General features: G+C 34.6%; 1 protein-coding gene across 7 annotated transcripts in view; it reads left to right on the top strand.

Annotated features, from left to right (window-relative positions):
• cno (adherens junction formation factor afadin) overlaps window positions 1-20,998 on the top strand; it is a 59,736-nt gene that overhangs the window by 9,450 nt on the left and 29,288 nt on the right. For 4 of the 7 annotated variants that reach the window (XM_073084331.1, XM_073084332.1, XM_073084330.1 and 1 more), the window contains 7 exons: window positions 4,909-5,038; window positions 7,526-7,634; window positions 9,125-9,315; window positions 12,998-13,154; window positions 14,109-14,234; window positions 15,117-15,274; window positions 16,105-16,186. In XM_073084331.1, coding sequence (XP_072940432.1) covers window positions 4,931-5,038; window positions 7,526-7,634; window positions 9,125-9,315; window positions 12,998-13,154; window positions 14,109-14,234; window positions 15,117-15,274; window positions 16,105-16,186 — 931 coding nt within the window. In that variant the 5' untranslated portion in view covers window positions 4,909-4,930. Of the gene's footprint in view, window positions 1-4,908; window positions 5,039-7,525; window positions 7,635-9,124; window positions 9,316-12,997; window positions 13,155-14,108; window positions 14,235-15,116; window positions 15,275-16,104; window positions 16,187-19,689; window positions 19,783-19,860; window positions 20,116-20,998 lie in introns of those variants that run through there. The other 3 variants (XM_073084335.1, XM_073084337.1, XM_073084336.1) reach the window with 3 other exon arrangements.

Raw genomic sequence — 20,998 nt, 5'->3', positions numbered from 1 at the left:
TATAATTAATAAGAAAAAAAAATAAGTAGAATATTTACAGGGTGGAGTGTTACTTAGTGAATCGGCGACGAGCCGCGCGTTCCTTTTATGTGAGTCATGGTGTACCTTAGTGTAGTGCCTTCGCATTCCATTTACAAATACAATGCGACCTTTATTACATGTTTAAATTGTCATTGATATCGCTGTTCTTCAAAATTGCATTTTTTTGATAATTACACTTATTTGGGAAGCATAAAACTGTTAAGGAATGGAATGTTCGCTTAAAACGAGCATTGTTCAGTGAATAACATTGATAAAGAAGATCTAAAAACTCGTTGACCGTCTGCACGTCAAGCGTTGATACGAGAGCCGGTTTTATGTTTAGTTGTGTTGTGGGCCTAAGATAAGGTGCGAGTAAAGAGCAGCAGACAAGTCGAAGACTGCATAGCCCGCCTGGTGCATCAATTAGTGTTGCGTGTCGCAGTATAACAGTACCGGCGCGTTACATAACAGACATGGGAGCCTTCGCACAAGGGGGCCGAGTTCTCAGGCTCGGCCGACGGTGTCGCGCGAGTCGCGATCATCAACCGAATCGCGAACATCAAGTTTCACGATTCCCGTAACCTGAGTTAGTTGAACACGCGATTACGTGAACGGCGCGTACTCGCTGGCTTGTCACAGGCTCCGTTGTGCAGACTAATGTACTGAACCGCTACGATGGCCTAAACTGATATTAAGCACGCTAGTCAACGTTTATGTTAAAGGTTGGCTATATTATAACTATCGCAAATGTACATGAAATGTACAGTAACAATATTTGTTTACATAAAAATGTAGGTAGGTAAGCCTGTAAAAATTTATAATAATTATTATTACCTAATACACGTTAAAAATGTGCATTTTGTTTAATAAGTGTTCAGATTTTTTTCTCGATCTGTAGTAAATTTCATTGAAAGAACTAGGAACTATTAATAAAAAAAAATACAATTTAAATAAATAAACTGAAACACATTAGGGTCATTAGCATTACACGCCAGAAATATCGATTAGTTAGAAATACCAAGATCGCGATAACGATTTATCAAGTGATAAATAGGGTAGTTTGTTTGGTGTCCTTCAGGTTTCATTGACAGTTAAAGTGTAAAAAGAACAATGTTCTTTATTAGAAGGTAAAGTGTTTAATGGAAATAATGGCGTGAAGTGGCGTCGAGTGGTCGTGGGGTTACGACAGGTCCACTTGTTCCGCCCCTATGCACTCGCGGGGGTCGGTGCTCAGACTCATAGTTTTTGCACCCGTTGCATTATTTTAACTCAACATGTTCCCACGGTGTATTAACGTTCCGATATTCGAGGGCGTCTATTTGCTACGCGTGGACAGTTTTGATAATTTCGTATACGGTCGAAGTAGAAATATAAGTTTATCATTTTGTTTTCAAACACTTTGTCAAGTCATTTTTAATTATAAGAAGTGTAATTTTTCATACGTATCGGTTGGTATATTTCTTTATTGTAGCTTTCTTTATTGCATGATAGCCCTATGCTATGAATGCGTGATAGACGGCACAACTGGTCACTTCATCCTTATGAAGATTGCACACAAACGTTTGTCGTCGAAAATAACTTTCGATATGTGTGTACTAAATGTGGTAAATTTAGCGGCTCTAGTTATGTTATTTCGTAACCGGGGTAATTTAAGCGGATTTGAAACGTACGGGATCGGTCAGAACGTTCGCCACAGGAAGGGACAAGGTCGGCGCCCAAGCGTGAACTTCCGACACGATTGACAACATCTTTGATACTACTAATATACAGCAAACTTCTTCTCAACAAGATAACATGCAAGCATTCGGCAATGAATATTAATTTGCATCGGAATGTAGGCAAGTGAAACTGGCGTGGAGTGTTTTTCGTGCATTCAGCGGTTATCGATGATTTATAATTGATTTTAATCGATCGTTGCTTACGTTCAAGAAAATGTTACGTATTATAGGTATTTATTGGATAAAATAAGTATACGTAAGTTGCGAGTTGCCACGCGTGTTTATTTTTACGAGTCAACGATCTGTATTTTGAACGGTTCGCGGTTCCTCGTTGTGAGGCAAGTGTAGCAGGTCGCACGTCGCAGCCAGGCGTGTAGCGGAAGCGGCCCCAACCATAACAACGCTGATGCCGGTGTCGGTTTCCCATTTCTGGCGGCTAACCTCACACTAACTAATTAGCTTGAGCTTGGTGACAATGTTTGTGAATGAATTAACGTGTTGTTTACCATAATGTAGTATTGATAATGAAAAGTATGGGTGGGTGTAGAGTATAGTGTAGGATATTGTAAATTAGATATTTTAATGAATCATTTACATACGTATCATATTGGTGGTTTCCTAAATTAAAGTGCAGCCCACTTACTTTTTCTGTTAATTAATATAATTTACTCTCTTTTTAGTTAGTTTAGTTAATATAATCATTACTTATTTAATATTAGTGGTAAAGGTTGGTAATAACTTAAAGACAACAATGATCTTGTATTCGCCCGTAAAATAAAAACTTTTTATCTTCATACAAGCTTGTAGCAAACTTTATAATTATTATAGATCTTAAAAAAAATTAAGACTAAAACGTAGCAAAACTAAAATGCTTGTAGTAGTACTAAAATGCTAGTATGTTTTGTTCTTTTACTTCTATGGCGCCACTTTGAAGTGCGTAGTATTATTTATTATAATATATAATTTTTAATTAATCGATAAATCTAAATTAATCATCAATATGCATATGTTGTCGACCTGGCTTGAATTAAGTCCTAAAGCCTTCGCGTTGCTGAACACAATATGATATGAATTTGAAGTTATTTTAATTTTTGAGAACAGCAATTTAGTTAAAAGATAATCCTTGATGGATTGACGAGTTCTAAGTTCTAACAACACATCGTAATATCATACCAACTTAGTACTCTAAAGATTGATGGTTAATAGCTCAGCAATATAAAAATGGCGAAGGTTTGAGGATATCCATCCTATTATTCAAAGCTTTTAACATGATATCATCTTCATCGTTATAGAAAAGATTTATTCATTTTTAAAATCAAAAGTAATCAATGTTGTTGAAACATTGTAGTTGTGAAAGATCAGTTGTATGAAATCGGATTTTATTAGAATTTCGTGAGGACCGCTGACAGAGTTCCGAATTTTATGAAAAAGACGACCAATGATAAGAAGGAGATCTTGATAAATATTGTTAGAGCACACGAAGTATGATTTGTAGTTTTTACAGCTCATCTTAAATTTTAATTTTGTCGATATTTACGCTGGGCGCGCGATTTACGGGCGTCGGTATTTAGTCTGTTCATACCAGCAGGCCATATGTTTACGTTATAAATACAAACACGCGTGTGTAGGTGCGCCTGCACATGATGAATGCCAGGAGCCGCCCACTTTCACGTTTAATATTTTTAATTTATATTAACCCAGTCTCGAAAGAATAAGAAAATTTAAATAATGCATTACTATTCGTTCATTTAATTCAACTCCTTTTTAAGCGAGTTTGCTAAAATATGAATATATGTACTTGTCATATCGCCGGAACATACACAATGATACGGAGCAAATAGATAAGTATTTTAATCAGCAGTAAAAATGAATCATTGTTTTTGAGTCATAGTTATTAAACGAATCGCAGCTGAATCGTTATAAGATGAAATGTATCTTCTTTATATGAATAATAAAAAAACTTATCTTTTAATTATCACACAATGACTATAATAGGTATGTTTTTATGATCCTGCTGTCGTTAAACTTGTCGAATTACTCACTTGTCAGTAATACAACCAAAAAGTGTATAATTATAACGGTTTGTGCGTAAAATTTACTAAGTTTCGGTAGGCTCGACTCGCATTTGGCTGATTTCTCTTATTTATAGGTATATGTACACAGGTAAACATACTATTGTTGGTTTTTACGCGTTACGTACTTAAATCTACAAGTAGACGTATTGTTTTGTCCGTATCTTCATTGTGTGAAGTGTTAGTATTTGGCAATGGCTAACAAATAAATCAAGTGGATTTACGGGTTATGAATTCTTAACGAAGATCGGATAAAATAATAACATACTTTACCTCGTGACCTCGCTATATTTTCGGTCTCCAGTCGCCAGTCTCGGCGACTGGTTACCATAGACACTGTTTAATATAAACTATCAGTATCTTCAATATATACGAACCATAATACCTATATACATACAACTTTTTTAAAATAAATGTGTGCTTCATTCATAAACTTAATATTTGGTCGTTTTATATAAAAAAAAGTTCATGCTGAAATCGCTTGATCGATAACTTGCTTTCGCCGTAATTTTTCTTCTTCGCTTCTTCTTAATCACTCTATAATTTTTCTTTTATAAATTAAAATCATTTTTTCTTCTCTATAATAATGTGTTCATTATATACTTGAATACCTGACCTGCATATTGTTTCAATATTCAAACAAGTAGTGGATATAAAAGTGTACATACGAGCCAATATCAATGGAAAATGCAATAAAATAAGTCCTTATCTGATAACAAAGTATCGTAATCATTTACCCAGATATCTGTAGCAGTAGTTAAGGGCGTGGCTAAATTATTTTATCTATTGACAATATCTACTATCAATAAAATTATTTCGCGGGCCTTTAATGGTAGTAATTTTTGTATGATTGTTTTTTCAGTTTTCATTTTTTATTATGAGTATGATACTGAGATGCCTAATTTTAAACATTTTATATAGCAACAAAGCTTTCAGTTATAGGTATTTGACCTATAGATACATCACTTTATTCACTATTGTATCCTAGATCTACAATAGTTACTGAAAGATAGATGAAACACATATATGTATGTATGTATGTTTAATCTTTGTTAGTATATTACTTAAGTTTCTTATACGGGATATGTTGTTTTCAGGCTGACTTGATGCGGTTGCACGATGGACGCGGCGGACAAGCGGATGTTGGATCGCGAGGCGCTCCGCAACATGATCCAGCAGTGGAACGCCAACCGCCTCGACCTGTTCGAACTCAGTGAGCCAAATGAGGTACGAGCAGACTCATTGCTATACTAAATATGTACTAAATGTATTGAAACCATACAGTATTAGTTGTGTAGTATAAAAACCTACACTTTGGCTTAGTTTAAAATGCCAATATTTTAGTAGACCCTAAAACACGTTGTTTCGGTTACTATAGTTACAATTATTGTTGTTGTATTAATTCATTTTATTTTTGAGAGGTTGAAAATTAAACAAAAGAGAAAAAAACACATTTCATATTTATATGAAAACCTTTAATGTATATTCAATCATTCTATAATGTATACGACTTCAGTTGTCCGTAAAAACCTAAAATAATTTCCTCAAAAGCTTAATAGACGAGAGCGCAAATTGCAACACAGTTCAAAACCAACCCATCCAATGAAACCCAATAAAACTTTATGATGTAGGTACTTGTACTTGTTGAACGGTTACGGAAGTTAGATTTCCACTTCCAGCGGAGTTCAAATCAATTGCTTTGAACTATACTCGTATGTCTATTCATTATAATTCTGTTGCAAATTAAAGAATGACCTCATCAATTTAACGTCTTTGTTCTGAAGTCCCCATTGTGTGTGTGCATGTATGTCTATTTATTTTAAAAGATATGAACTTTACGCTCACCTTTTTCGTACCTATCTTAATTGGTTCATTCCAGTAGTATTTAAACTCACAAAATTAAGGTTTAGTCTACGTTTTTACTTATCAAACTCTATATTATAATTACCTCGATAATCGCGTGACTACGTTAAACATAATGTAAATTCAACAACCATTGTGATCAATTTGTTCGTTATTAAAGTAAAAGGCGAAGTTTGACGTAAAACTTTTGTCAATGGAGCTGAAAATGGTTGCGTGTATTTTTAGACACGAAGTAAGCATGCGATGTGCTTCCTTGTTGCATATTTTCGTAGATAAAACTATGTAAATAAAATTTTATCTCTAGAAGAATGGGACTAGATAACGTCTGTATTAGGATTCCGTAGCCAAATGGTAAAACGTAGAACTGTTCAGTTTTGTCTATGGTTCTACGTATTAATTATCTGTCATTGGTATTAATTTTAATCTGTAGGTTTAAAAGCATACAGATTTATAGTTTGAAATAGTTCGTTGTAGTACCGTTGTCGTCGTGTCGTTCGCGGTGGCGGGAGCCTGATGGCTTCCGCCACCGGGATTTATTCTTGTTCGAGAAGCTTCGGAGTCGTCGGTCGCGCTCGCGCATATTTGTCGTTTTAGTTATACTCCGAAGTAGAAGCCACTATTCGTATTCGTAGCGTTTCCCTTTAAATTCGCGTTAACTTCATTGTTCGCGGTGCAACGTGCTGTAAGATCGACGCCACGTGAGAAGAGGAAGAAGGTAGAGGTAACCCGTAGACCATTCCGAGGTAAGACTAGCTAGCTCGAGCTTAGGGTGAGTTGAAGGTGCCTTATACCTAGTACAAGAGGCTGCGCCCATCAGCAGCAGGTGAGTGCGTGACCCTATAGCACTTTGCATCTTATTTTCGTATATACAGTCCACTTAACCTTCTTCGGGACACGGTCATCCTGTCCATCGAAGAGAGGAACATTCGGTTCCTTATTTGTTCTAACGGCCGCGGAAATCTTAATATTTTCGGTCTCGGAGCCGAATGCATAACATTTTTGGTCTTCGAGACGAATTCACCACATTTTTGGCCATCGTGCCGGATGTATGCTACACAATAACTTTGTCGTATTGTATGTAGATTGAATGTGGTTTTACAGTTTTTAGGAAATGGTTTCGGTTACACAGGGTTTTGAACAGATGCAGAACTTTGTTTTGTAATTTCATGAAAAGAAACTATAAATACAAATGTTTTTTTTTTCTCCTGGAATAAAATAATTATTGTGTATGCGTAAATATTTATTATGTTTGAGTATTACCGTATACGTTCATCTTGACTGCGGAACCTCTCACTGCAGATCAGACACGTATTTAGCGGCATTTTTGTCAACCTTTGTTATGGATAAGAGTACATGCTTTCTGGAATTTCCCTAATACTGTATATACTTCCCTACTACTGTAAGTAGTATACTTACGTACTGTACTTATGTTTATCTTGTATGAACTGGAAATATTTTTTTGTTAAACTGTAATATTTATTTTTGACGTCATAGTATATCGATATAGGTGTAAGTTTATTTCTAAATATGAAAGGCACGGCATTGTAATGAATTTAATTTTTTTATTCAGTGCAGGCTTCATAAAACTTACAAACAAGTTGCTATTATACAAAGGTAGTTTCACATAGGGATAGTGCAAAGATGAATTGCCACATAAAGCAGGAAACTAATGTTTTCTATAGTTTACACTACAAAAGCCGCAGCAATAAATGAATGAACACAACGAATTATAAAGAACATAAAATGAAGAACATGAAGGAAGTTTGTTAATGATACACTTTTTGATCATCGTACAGTTAAATGGTTGTAAGGGTTAATGTGTTATAAAGTACCTATTTAATTGTATTTCAGAACTTGGAGTTTCATGGCGTGATGCGCTTCTACTTCCAAGATTCGGGTCAGAAGATAGCTACGAAGTGCATCCGCGTCGCCTCCGACGCCACCGTCAGCGATGTGATAGGTGAGTGAATCGTGTCGGAACTTTATTAAATTATCCGAAATAAATAATGCTAGTAATAAATTTTATCATATAAGCAACCGCTATTTTTAAGGAGTTTACTACTTTTTACGAGTTTCCGCCCGCGTGTACCTCCACGATAACTACTCGACGTACAAAGTTCCCAAAAAATCCTCTTTTCCCATCCCCTATTAATATTTTATTAAGTTATTTCCAAATGTAGTCCAAATAAACAGACTGTTACTACAAAATACATAATATTTTTGGAGATATTTTTTTAAATACTAGTTCTTACATAAAATAATATTATAATAACAAATTAAATAATTTTATTTATCTTTATAAACGTTAAACTTAGTACCCTACTGCATGAAAAATAAAACCAGAACACTTATGAAGTTTATTTCTAACATTATTTCTTGTGATTTTCTACGAGATTGCTTTAAATAAAGAATTAACTCACGCCTACAAGCAGGACGCGTTGTGCGTTTCAATGCAAAGGTTATTTTTATACGTGACAAAACTCTTATAATCGGTGATTGTATTGTAACAGTTACTGGACAATAAGTAAATGTCAATGTTTGGTGTTTTTATTTAGTTAGATGTAGTATTATTAAACTCGCAGGTATTATTTTTAAAGGAAATAACAAAGAGGAAACAAAATCTTGTTTGATGGCACCTCATTTATTATGCTCAGCAATTCAGGACATACCGCGTACTTACAGCTACGAGTAGATTTAATCCCTACTTTCGATAAAATTGTTTGAAAACGTTTAAACCATAATTTATAAGCTCATAACTAACATAACGTGGACAGTCCATTATATTAGTGGAAATACAATTATACAGTCATACAAACTATTTTCTATTACTATTATATTTTATGCATCAGAAGTAGCAAATGGCCATGCATTTATTTAACGTCAGCTCATGGACATGTGATCCAAACAGAGCAAGTGCAACCTCTGGGGAATTATATTGCAACGCATCGTGCAAGTCTGTGTCCGACGACCTAGGTAGCTGTAATGAAATAAAAATAAGAGGCAGGTGCGTCTTCGTGATCAAACTACTAAGAGTTTTAGTGTAATTTTTTATGGTTTCGTTTAAGGGTAAAAACGGAACCCTATTACTAAAACTCCGCTGTCTATCTGTCTGGGCGGCTGTCACAGGGCTCTATCTCCTGAACCGTAATAGATTGAAATTTACATTTACAGAGTATGTGTAAAGGTGGGCGCTATAACAACAAATATAGACTAAAAATAAAATCAAGTTGAAAATAAATGGGGGTCGCCACTTGCCAAACCGCTATTTCTCGACGTTTTTCGCTTTATCTATTTAGCCGTAATACGTTAATTATAATTATTTCAGTGGCTGCTATAATAACATGTACTAAAAATAAAAAAAATGAAAATGTTGGTGGCACGGAACCTTCCATTTGCGAGTTCGACTTACACTTGGCCAATTATTTTAAATGTTGTGTTTCGTATTCGCAGAAACGTTGATCGAAAAGTTCCGTCCAGACATGCGCATGCTGTCGCTGGGTTCGTACTCGCTGTGGGAGACGCACGGGCCGGACGACGAGCGCCGGCTGGAGCCGCACGAGAAGCCGCTGCTCGTGCAGCTCAACTGGCACGCCGACGACCGCGAGGGACGTTTCCTGCTTAAGTGCCTTACTAACAATGAGGTTATTGCTCTGTTATATTTTATGTTATATATTACAATGCTATAGCCCGCTCTCTCGCGGGAATGCGAAAAATACCCGATTTGTATCGGCACCACATTGTCGTTTCTGGTGCTTTTTCTTCTTCTTGTGTGAGATTCTCGCGAGAATGTGGAGCGGGCTTAACAGGTTTTTTTTTTATTTATAAGTGATGAACGGGTAAGCATCATGCATGAAGCCCCTTAATGCCATGTGGCTTCGCCCACGGAAGTCTGTAATAAACTTTAACAAGGATTGTTCTTTTACCGGAGATAGGCCACGGATGTCTTGCTAGCCGCAAGGACAAAGTTAGAATGCCTCATATAAGTTATACCAAGCAATCCACTCCCATATTTTAGTAAATATTGGCTTAACACAATAATGTTATAGTCCGCAATTTATATCATTATAATATTTTTGTATATTGTAACGAAAGGAAAATGAAAAATGCTGTTGAAATTACAAATTACCCGTGAAAGTTGTACATTACTGCCAACTACTGGCTTTAGACGTGGCGCAAGCAGATTAATCTGGCTTTCCGGAAATAGGCGTAACGGTTTAGCAACACATAATGGCAAACGGAAGTCTAATCCAATCTCCGTCAATTTCACGACCGATCAACGTATAATCATCAAAGAGGTAGATAAATGCTACTGTCAAACTTGTTTCTGTTTCTTACATACCTACAATGACATTTTATACTAGACACGTTATACGCCCACTAACTTAAGAGAAAACTTGAGCGAAACTGCTTTGATAGCACACATGCACGTTTTTTAATTTACTTACCTTTAACTACATAGACAAATGTTCTATAAGGGACAGAGCTATTAGAACAATGTGATAAAAAAAGACAACTAGTGTTTGATCTTGCGTTTCAAGTGTACGCAAACGTAAATATTGACCATGGAATATAGTGACCAATGATTACTTCAGTCAAAACGGGACATCGATTTTTTTTATGTCAAATACTTTACTTGAAAAAATATAGTTAAAAATAATAAAAAACACGCTTTTATGATCAAATTAACTAAAAAGTAGAAAATAATTTTCAATATAAGTATCATTTAAGGAACAGTAAATAGTATAATTGTGCAAAAAATGTGGGGCGCTTTATGAAAACTGATAAATGGAGCACCCCATGTTTTTTTTTCACAATTATACTATTTACTGTTACTTAATTGACAATGGCAACGGTTCATTTCGGAGACAACGGCACGAAGCATCGAAAAAAGGGACTGTCCCGTAAAAACGGGACGTATGGTGGCTTTCCCATTGATCCGCATGCTTGTCAAAGACAAAGAAATAATGGAACAGAAGGTAAAAAATGTCCAAAACTGTCGATAATAGTTTTAGTATGTCGTTTACGTAGAAATGTTATAGTACAGTTTAACTAAATAAATTATTATTATATAAAAATATAATTTGAAAGAATGTATCTATACAGATGTATCGACTGGTTTCAAATATACGATTTAAAAATTGTTTATATTTATTATCATAGATTAGTAAATATTACTCACTCCTAACAAGAAAATGTACCCAGTTTTGAGAATTGAAATATGTAGTTGCGTAAAAAAGTTTTGCCACGTCTCCGTGCTAAAATGTCTCTAAAATATTTGAAATAATTATTTATTTATTATGTAAATTACGCAGTATTAGTTATTTATTCGTAAATTTTCTCTAAAAATGTTTTTATTTGACAAGAATTCAAAAAAGAACTTACTATTAAGCCGTTTCTGGCTTATTTCAATTTCAAGGCGGCGAAGTATCTTTACTAATCTATGTTTATTATTATCAGTTTTATTTTACACACGACCATTAATTGCAAAGTTGTGTAAATTTTATAAATGTACTAGCTGACCCAGCAAGCATTGTGTTGCCATATAAATAAAAAAATGTTAAGGGTGAACAACCCTTATCACTTAAGAGATATGAAAAATAGATAGTAGCCAATTCTCAGACTTACTGAATATGCGTATAAATTTTGGTGAAAATCAGTAAAGCCGTTTCGCAGGAGTAGGTACAGAGTAACTAACATTGTGACATGAGAATTTTATATATAAGATTTTAATTTTACCGTGGTTTTTTTGAGGATTAATTTCTGGCTATACAAAGATTGTTTATTAAATTATGTTTAGGTTAAGGAAGAAATACGACCTTAATGATTAGTGAGAGGGAAAGCGGGAAACCCCGCATCGAACGCCCTCGCAGTGAGGTGTCCAACCATGTGGCAGACAAGGATGGCTTTATTAAAGTCGAGCGGAAGAGGAAGAAGCCTCCTTGTCGTAACCAATGTGGCACAGCACCGACAGGAGCGGATCATGTACTGCGTCCTGCTGTTCCCGTAACGCTCGTGTATGTCTCGCGGCTTCACTACAACACGAAGCCGTCTGACGTAGTGGAGTACTTGGCGATCAACACCAATACCCGACTGGTGGTCGAGAAGTTGGAGGCGCGTAACGCAGTGAACTTTAGTTCATTTGTTGTACGCGTCCCAACCGAGCAATTGTCGACCTTCCTGAAGGAGGAGCTGTGGCCGAAGGGAGTTGTGTTCCGGAAATTCCGTGGACGGAGAGGACCCCCGGTAGTCACCAGACCCGCGTCTCACGTCGCCGCAAATACGTGATTTAGTTATAAGTATATATTAATATGTATGTTAGTCTGTAAGGTATATATGATATGGACCTCTGTATTCAATTATACTTTTGTATCTTTGTTTATATTGTCTGAAATAAATGGTTATTATTATTATTATTATTATTAATGATTGAAATATTTATTCAATTAAAGAAATTTTAAAATACCGTATACTATCCTATATAAATTTTATGGTAATATTTTTTATTATTTACCACAGGTATCGAAGGAAATTTAAAGATTAGGATACAGAATTTCCCATATATCGATTTTATTTTATTAAAATAAACCATATAATGTTATATTTTGACTAAAAACACACTAATATAAAAATTAAGCAGTGGGATCTTAAACTATAACATACGACATATGAACATCGTCAGATTCAATAAAATGTCACTTTAGTTCTGTTGATCTATGACCATGCATTTTGCGTCTTTATCACTTTCATTGACAAAAACATACTTTGTCTCTTTCTGGTTACTCACGTAATCATGGCGGATCGAACACGAAAAATAAACAAAATTTAATAATTTCTCTTCATTTACGTGTGATAGGTGATTCCATGAAGTTTGTTTCTTTTTCGAGCATAATTTTTGCATTTACGCATTGCACAAGAAGGCATTTTGAGGCTTTAAATTCAAAATAATGACGTTTAACGTGTTCAGTGACATTCGTGGGTATTACTACGCCGCGCGAGAGCGACTGGACTTGGCTGGAGTCGTTTTACACCACTTGCCGTATTTTGTATGTTTCAAGTTTTGCCCGCTTGTGGCGGATCTTTAGTTATAGATCAATGCATACCTACGTATTGGTAGGATACATAATTTTCTAACATGAATGTTTTCCTATTGTGCGAAGTTATAATTTTTATAGAGTATTTATTTAGTTGATCTAAATAACTGTTACTATATTAATCTAAAAATACATTTTAGTTAATATTTCCATTGATATTCAGTTACATATGTAAGGGGATGGTAATACAATTCGTGCCGTTTTTCACTACATAATTTCGTTTTTCTTACAGGTCCCATTGTCTACTGTAAACGAAAAGGCTGATCAAAACTTTAAACGAAAACTGTCGAAACGCGAGAAGAAAGAATTGAAGAAGAAAGAAAAGCTCTCAAGATTGAAATCCGATACTAACGATGAAAACCGACCCGTTGCCGAGAAGTTGTACACAGGTATTGTCGACCACCATTGTCGATTATTGTTACGACATAATTAAGTCGTACAGCATGTGTTTGTATTACAACTTCTACAAAACTAATTTTAACGTACATTTTTTCGAGATAGATAAGTTATAAAATGAACATAATATGTTTATGTTATCTTTCTTTCTATTGCCTGGTTCTTCATATCACGTTACAAAAGTTGTTTTCTTTAGTTTTCAAATTGTAATTTGTGGTCCGGCTGCAGCTGTAGCATTGCCTATTTTGCTTTATAACAGGTTGTGTATAGTTCCTGTAGCCTAGTTTGAGGGGCTTGGTTTGACGCACTAATATGGGGGTTTCTCAGGCTTCAGTTCTAAGGGACGATAATGGATATGTAATTGACCTTGTTGATATAATTTTGGTTAAATTTGTGGTTGGGATATGGATACTATTGTCTGCAGTTTAATAGTGAAGCAATGATAATAATTTAATATGCATAACTTTTCGAATTAAGTTACGTGCGTGGTATTTGAACTTCGGACACTGAGCGTTACATACCAAATTTTAAAGCATCAAGCTATCAGTGCATCGTATTCACTATTGTCCTTCAATCTTATATATAAAATTCTCGGGTCACAATGTTAGTAACCGTACTCCTCCGAAACGGCTTTACCGATTTTCATCAAATTTTATATGAATATTCAGTAGGTCTGAGATTCGGCTACTATCTATTTTTCATACCCTTAAGTGATAAGGGTTGTTCACCCTTAACACTTTTTTTTAAACATTTTTTTTGTTTTTATTTTTCTATAATGTGGCATACAACCCTAAATTTTTACCCTTTTATCATCAACCCCTATTCTTTAATAGATATTTCAGTAATTTCATCATTTTTCATACCGCTCGATGTTAGATTTTTTAAATTTTATATGACAACACAACGTTTGCCGTGTCAGCTAGTCGTAATATAAAAATACCGCGCAGAGTTGCCGGAGACGTCGTTCACGCGCAGCATCAGCAACCCGGAGGCGGTGATGCGGCGGCGGCGCCAGCAGAAGCTCGAGCGCAAGCTGCAGCAGTTCCGCAGCAAGGACGGCGGGCCCGACACCGGTGCGTACTTTACACGGAATAAACTTGTTGATTGGTTGCATATATGATTTATGATATTTATTGAAGATGTCGTAATGTTATGTTCAGTTTTATTTCATTTTTATTTTATTTATTTGACATGCGAACAGCATATCATACAGAAATTTTACAAATAACATTATGTGATATAATAAAATACACTGGTATGCAAGCCAATTACAGGCATGTACAACATTTACAGAAATAGAGTCGTACTATATTTATTAAAAAAATGTAAATGTTATGTTTAAAAATAATTATTAAGAATTTATCATAGGTTTTGAAGAGTGTAACAATTTTTGTGACATTTTGACATAAAATATGGAGTTCGCTGCGGCAGTCTCAAACTCCTTTTTGAAGGCTTAAGTATTTTTACAATTATATTTTTACAAAATAAAGGTTGTACTAGATACATATATATTTAGAAGAAGTATAAATGCTTTGTGTTTTAGTGCATGTTGGAATGACACTGTTTTTATCCGGCCCACGTTGGTTGTTGTACAGTGTACAATATACATGATTACTACCGTAATATAGATTTCGCCCGCGGAATTAGGTATTATTTATATTCCCAATAGTTTCTAAAGTAGATATTTCATTTTGTTTCGCCTCCTTGTACAATATTACATAAATAAAGAAAAAATACACAGATTTGTAGCTAAAATAATATAATGAACGTTTAACGAAATTTAATTCTTACATTATTCTAAAAATTTAACGAGTTTAATGAATGTTACACTTAATTGATTTTTAATAGATTTATCGATAAAAAAGTTAATGTCGACTTCTGTCATTAAATATAATTTGTTAAATGTTGTGTCAACAAGTCCAATAACATTTCTCAATGCATGCTCGTTGTGTCAGGCGGCACGCTGAAGATCTACGGTTCGTCGCTGTGCCCGGACGTGCCGTACAAGACGCTGCTGCTGTCCGTGGGCGACGCGGCGGCGGGCGTGGTGCGCGAGACGCTCGACAAGTACGGCCTGGCGCGCCACGAGCCGCACCACTACTGCCTCGTGCAGGTACGCATCTGCTCGTACAAGCACATATAGTCTAATTTATAATTGGGTGTCCAAAATGTAAACAAAGAAATGTCAGTGTCAAAATACGATTACAGGTAATGTAAACCCAAACAAAATGACAAGAAATAAAAACTTTAACAAACTCAACAAAAAACTTAAACGAAACTTAAAAATGGGGGCATAAAAATGTTTTGGATCCCGATTGTATTACCGTTATCAAATTTTAATTTTCTACCATAAAACTTATTTTTATTATTATTACTGTATGGGACGAAATTGAGGTAATATAAATATTTGAAAATGTGAATTGAACTTAATTTATTTCGATTATCATTTTATTATCGTTTTATTACTTTAATATCGTCAAAAATAAGAAACTACCATCTGAAACGTATTTTCTTGATAGGTCATCACCGTTGTTTATATTTTTGACACCTAATTCTGAATAGGACTATAGATAAGTATAGATATCTCACCGCTTTGTAATTGAAGGAAGCCATTAAATGGCTTCAACGGCTGAAAATTCTATCAGCCATTTAATGGCTGTCATGGTGTAATTTACGCGGAACAATCCCGACATGCGCAGTTAAATGGTGCAAAAACACGAAATCGAAGAAAAAGTGCGGAGAAATATCGTTTAATTAGTAAATGATCTAAAAACTACATTTTTTTAATATTTATCAAACACAAAAATAGATGACAGTGACAATTTCAATTGTCACAACTGGTTACATTTTCTTGTTAGGAGTGAGTAATCTTTACTAATCTATTATATATATTATTTTCTATACATTCTTTTTCATATTTCTATATATTCTCTTCTGTGGCAGGTGGACACCGCGGATAACTCTGAGTACATCCTGGAGGACGACGAGTGTCCGCTCGCCATCGTGATGACGCACCCGCACCGCAGTGAGTAATGTTTCATCTGAATTCTCTTTCTTACCTGATGTTATTACCTGTCTTATAATTTTATAATCTGGTATACACCTCAACATTAATACAATTCTTTCAATCGTAACAATCTTGGTGTTACTAACTGTCAATGTAATTTTTTATCCAAAATTTCATAGCATTTAAATGTTTCTTGATTTTATCAAGCAGTAAATGCATAATATGTTGATTTCTGGGGGAAACAAATAGCTAATAAAGTTTTAAAAATTATGTTGAATTAACAAGATCGGAAAAAAACTGCCTTACTTAATTTTACTTAGTAAATAGGAATTTAGAATTATGAATATTGTACTGTTTGAAATTCTGGTTAATGCTATTTAACAGTATGTAACAGTTACAGACAATTCAACCCCTAAAGGGTTGCCCCTAATCGGTTGAATTATGTCTCAAAAATTTACAATTCAATTCAATGTTAGGAACGAGAATTTTTATATTAAGTCTGTATTGGTGTAGAAATAAAAGTAAACTTGTTTAATCGTTTTTGAAACGTCCGCTCCTAATGAGGAAACATGGGGGTTGAATATTTGCGTTAGGTATGGTCTGCGCGTACGGAGTCGCGGTAGTATTGAATATTGATTTCAACCAGTGGGTAGACCATGTCTGTGTGTGGCCCTGTACTTCTTTGTTATTTATATAAATAATACACTCCTTATTCGTTGAAGATTTTTTTGCATATAGGTAAATATTGTAAGAAATTGTAAGTGGCAAATATAAAACCAACTTTTGATTGGAGTACTTTTTGATATCAGTCACAGAATCCTTTGTTAAGATTCGGCTACAATGCATTATTATTTTAACATAATCTTTTATGCACTGTGACATGTAGCATGAAATATATCAGTTGCTAAACGAACCGCCAATTGTTATGAATGTGTCATAACGTTTACATAAGTCTACATTTTTAATGCTTTTATACGACAGACATACATATAATATAATCACATGAGTTAGTGATGTAAGCGCAACTGCATCTCTACCTATTAGAACGTTTGAATTGACCTTGACATAATTTCAGCAAGAGACATTGTTGTGGTATCTACAGTGCAACATCGAACTACGAATGTTTAATGCGTGTAGTTCTATTTCGTTTCGTGTTGCCATGATCCTTGATACTGGTTTATGACCGAGAATTTGATATTAGTTAGAAACCAATAAGATTCTTTGAGAGAATTCAATTCAATTTTGGTCACTACAAAAATTATGTAATATGTAAAAGTGTTAAATATTTTTTTGAACAATCGTTACGCATGACCATGATTTTTTTTCTACACCCATCGGTCATATCCACAATTTGACGAAGTGCAAAAATTCGAATGCATAGGAACAAATGTTGGATATTAAGAGATTGGATATACTCTGCCCGTATTCGTTACTTTTAAAAGTTTTCGACCTTGGATACGACTTATATTTTGCTGTTTGTAACTTTGATTTATATTAAAAATAATGTGACATTAAAACTTTCATTTGACATTTTAGATGATATTGGCATTTGTAATGTTAAATAAGTATCATTTTAACAGGCTAATGTAGTTTATTATTACTAATGTTTCAAATGAGTTGTTAAAAATTGGTAATTTAAAGTAACAACGACATCACACATATCATGTTTAAAATGATGTGTGACACAAGATACGAGACTGTTACCATGTTACTGAAGTATTTTTATTTAACCCATTGCTGGTATATATTATACATTTCTTTGTTACTATGCTATCAGTGAAACTAGTTCACCGAATAATATATTTCACTATAGACGTTATGTGAGACGCAACAAAATGAAATTGATACCTTATTATTTGACAGCTTAATTTGATACCGTATCCTCAGGGTTTTTTACGACTCGGGACGTACGAGATACGGGAAGGCGTTAATATAAATTTTACGTAGTACGGTAATTCATTTATTGTTTTGCAAGAGTTGGGAAGAAAGAAATATATTGGTTTGAGGAAATTGGGTTTGGGATTTTTTTTTATTAATTGGCACCCTCTAGATTTCAAATGGAATCCCTTTCTTAGTTCCTAATTATCCATCCCACAAACATTATATCTACTCCCACTCCTTTCCCGTTCATGCGGTTAAACAATAGAATTCTCCACCGCCTCGTATTCGTTTCTCTAACACTCTTTGTTCAAAGGAAAGGTCGAATAGCACTATTTATTTCTTTCGTAATTAGGCATATATAATATATATGTGTATATATTTGTATATAATTATAGGTCTATAATAATTTATCTAACGTTTTTATTTTGTGCACCCTAGGTCTGCCTTTCATATATATTTTCTGACCATACGGCTGCTGTAAGAAATTTCAGTTTGAAATAAGTGGTCTTTTATACTATATTTCTTTTGTTATTGTTAATTTCTCTTATGTCTCTGTGTACACATTTTTTTAAATAAATATATTTGATTTGTTGTAAAGATTATTTCAGAAACAAAATTACACGGTTGTTACGTAAATTCATATAATAATTTATACGAAATAGTTATGTAGAGCTTGATCATTATTGAAAACAGACATGGCAAATTAAGTACAAAAATCTACTTCATAAAACTATAAAAAAGAACCTAGTTTTTTATAATACCGATAAAATATTCATTATGCTAAATCATTATTCGTTTTATCAAAACTTTTATATACGTCATAACGGGGTACTAAAATCGTCGTTTGCCATCTCAGTCGACGCCAATAAAATCTACTTCGAAGATACGTCTTAACCCAGTTAACGTCTAAGCAAAATGTCACGCCGTAATACTACTATGTTACTATTGTCAAAGAGGCAAAGAAGACATAAATTCGGGGATATACTTGTCAAGTTCAGGATTTGTTTGGACAGTTTGGGATTTGGGAATAAATTGATAAAATAAGTACTTTTATACTCTTTTGCGCACATTGTCGTCTCCCCTGAATTTGGTATTAACGTAATAAGTTAAAGAATTATTGGATTTTTTCATTTATTTTGGAGATTACATGTCATATATTTTATAACTGTAGATCAGGTTGCTTTACTAATGACATGGTATCTGGTAGGAAATATACTTGAATCTCAATAAATATTTTATTTTCAATCATCGGTCGTTTACAATGTGGTTAACCTGTTTTAAATGAAATATTTTTATTTAAATTTATACTGTGATGTTTTTTTAAAATATCATGTTGCTTAGGATTTTCAGCACCATTAAGAATTTCTGAAATTCCTAAAGAATATTTTTTATTCTACAATAAATATTTTAGAAAGTTTCTCTTCCAGGTACGTGACTATCTATTTATTGCATAAAAATTATTTTTTTTATTACATTTATCTTTTAAGTATATAAATCCTCGTCTTTAAAAATTTTGATATGATTTCTTAATCGAAAACTGGTCCGATTGCTGGTTAGATGATAGGTATCCGCAATTTCCGAGTCTCCTGACTAACAATGGTTGGCGCGGTGTACAATAGGAACATATTACGAACGGGAGTGTGCGGGCGGCAGGACGCGGCAGTCGCCTCGCGGACGCCGCGCCGCGTGCCGCCCGCTGCGTGCGCCTCCCGACATGGATTGGGGCATTCGTCGTAAGTTGCCACGGAACGACTAATTTTTAGAGTTCGCGACCTCCCCGTGCCGGGAACTCGGCCGCCGCTGTCGTCGCGGCCGCGGTCGATGTCGATAGTAAACAAACGCATGTGGCTCCGCGGAGTAGTCTGACCGGTGTGCCCGCTGATGCCGGTCCACTTGCCGGTGTTGGTATTTTTAACTCGTTTTGCGGTTCGATGCCCGTAGATTCGCCGAATCGATATGCATAATACCGTCCTTGAAGGTTTCTTTTCGAAAATTCTAAAGAGGTGTTTATAAGTTCCCTAGGATTATAAGTTCGAATCGCTTACTTAAACATTCACCGCGCATTCGTAAGTTGCAAACTTGTTTAGATCTTGTAACGCATGATTTCATTCACTGCTTCGAGTAACTTTGAACTTTCTTATTTATGTTGGTACGTTAAGTCATAAAGATGAAAGAGTTTTAATGTTAATCCATCTTATTTCGCCAGTATAAAGGACACTTTTATAGTCCATAAAATGGTGTACCTACGAGTAATTTGACCTTTTGTGAAAACGAGTATGGATAGCCTCCCTAAGGCCCCTTAGGGATGGGATGCTTTCGTGTTAAAGACACTAGTAAGTAATGTACCTACGTGACTAGAAAAAATATACTTGTTTTCAAAGTTTCTTTTAACTCTACATTTTCTACGGCTAAATAAACAATGTAAAAACAATACAACGCATTCTTATTTTTACTGAAATTATACAATTGTATCAAAATTAATATATAAGTTCAGCGTAATATAATTATTGTTTTTGTATTTTGTATTAAAACAAAATGCCATTGGCGGATAACCAGTTATATCTATATTTGTACCTACATATTTAATATGCAATAACCACATTTCACTAGTTACACACCCTGAGTTGATTACGTTAGTTTCAACTTGCCGGTTTTAGCTTTATTCAGTTTCTACAAACAATTTTCGTAAATGTCAAGGAGAGTAAGAGCGGGCACTTGCCCCAATAACCTGATAAAATCATCGCCGAAGACAAATAGCTTTTGCACCAACTCTATCTAAAGTAAATCTTTGGATAATTGATGTCTTTTTTTACTTCCAACGATACAGTTATAAATGCTTTGGCTGGGATAACGATCAGAAGTGAAAGTAACGTACATTCTACTTGGCTGTATTTATAGTAATAAAATTCAATGTTACTGTTGCAGAAATATCTACAGATATAAACAAAA

The sequence above is a fragment of the Epargyreus clarus genome, unplaced genomic scaffold (genome assembly GCF_041222505.1).
Source record: "Epargyreus clarus isolate Ecla_fem2 unplaced genomic scaffold, WU_Ecla_fem_2.2 ptg000021l, whole genome shotgun sequence".
NCBI classification, from domain to species: domain Eukaryota; kingdom Metazoa; phylum Arthropoda; class Insecta; order Lepidoptera; family Hesperiidae; genus Epargyreus; species Epargyreus clarus.
Note: the sequence above shows the minus strand (reverse complement) of the source record. Positions and strands in the feature narration are given on the sequence as shown.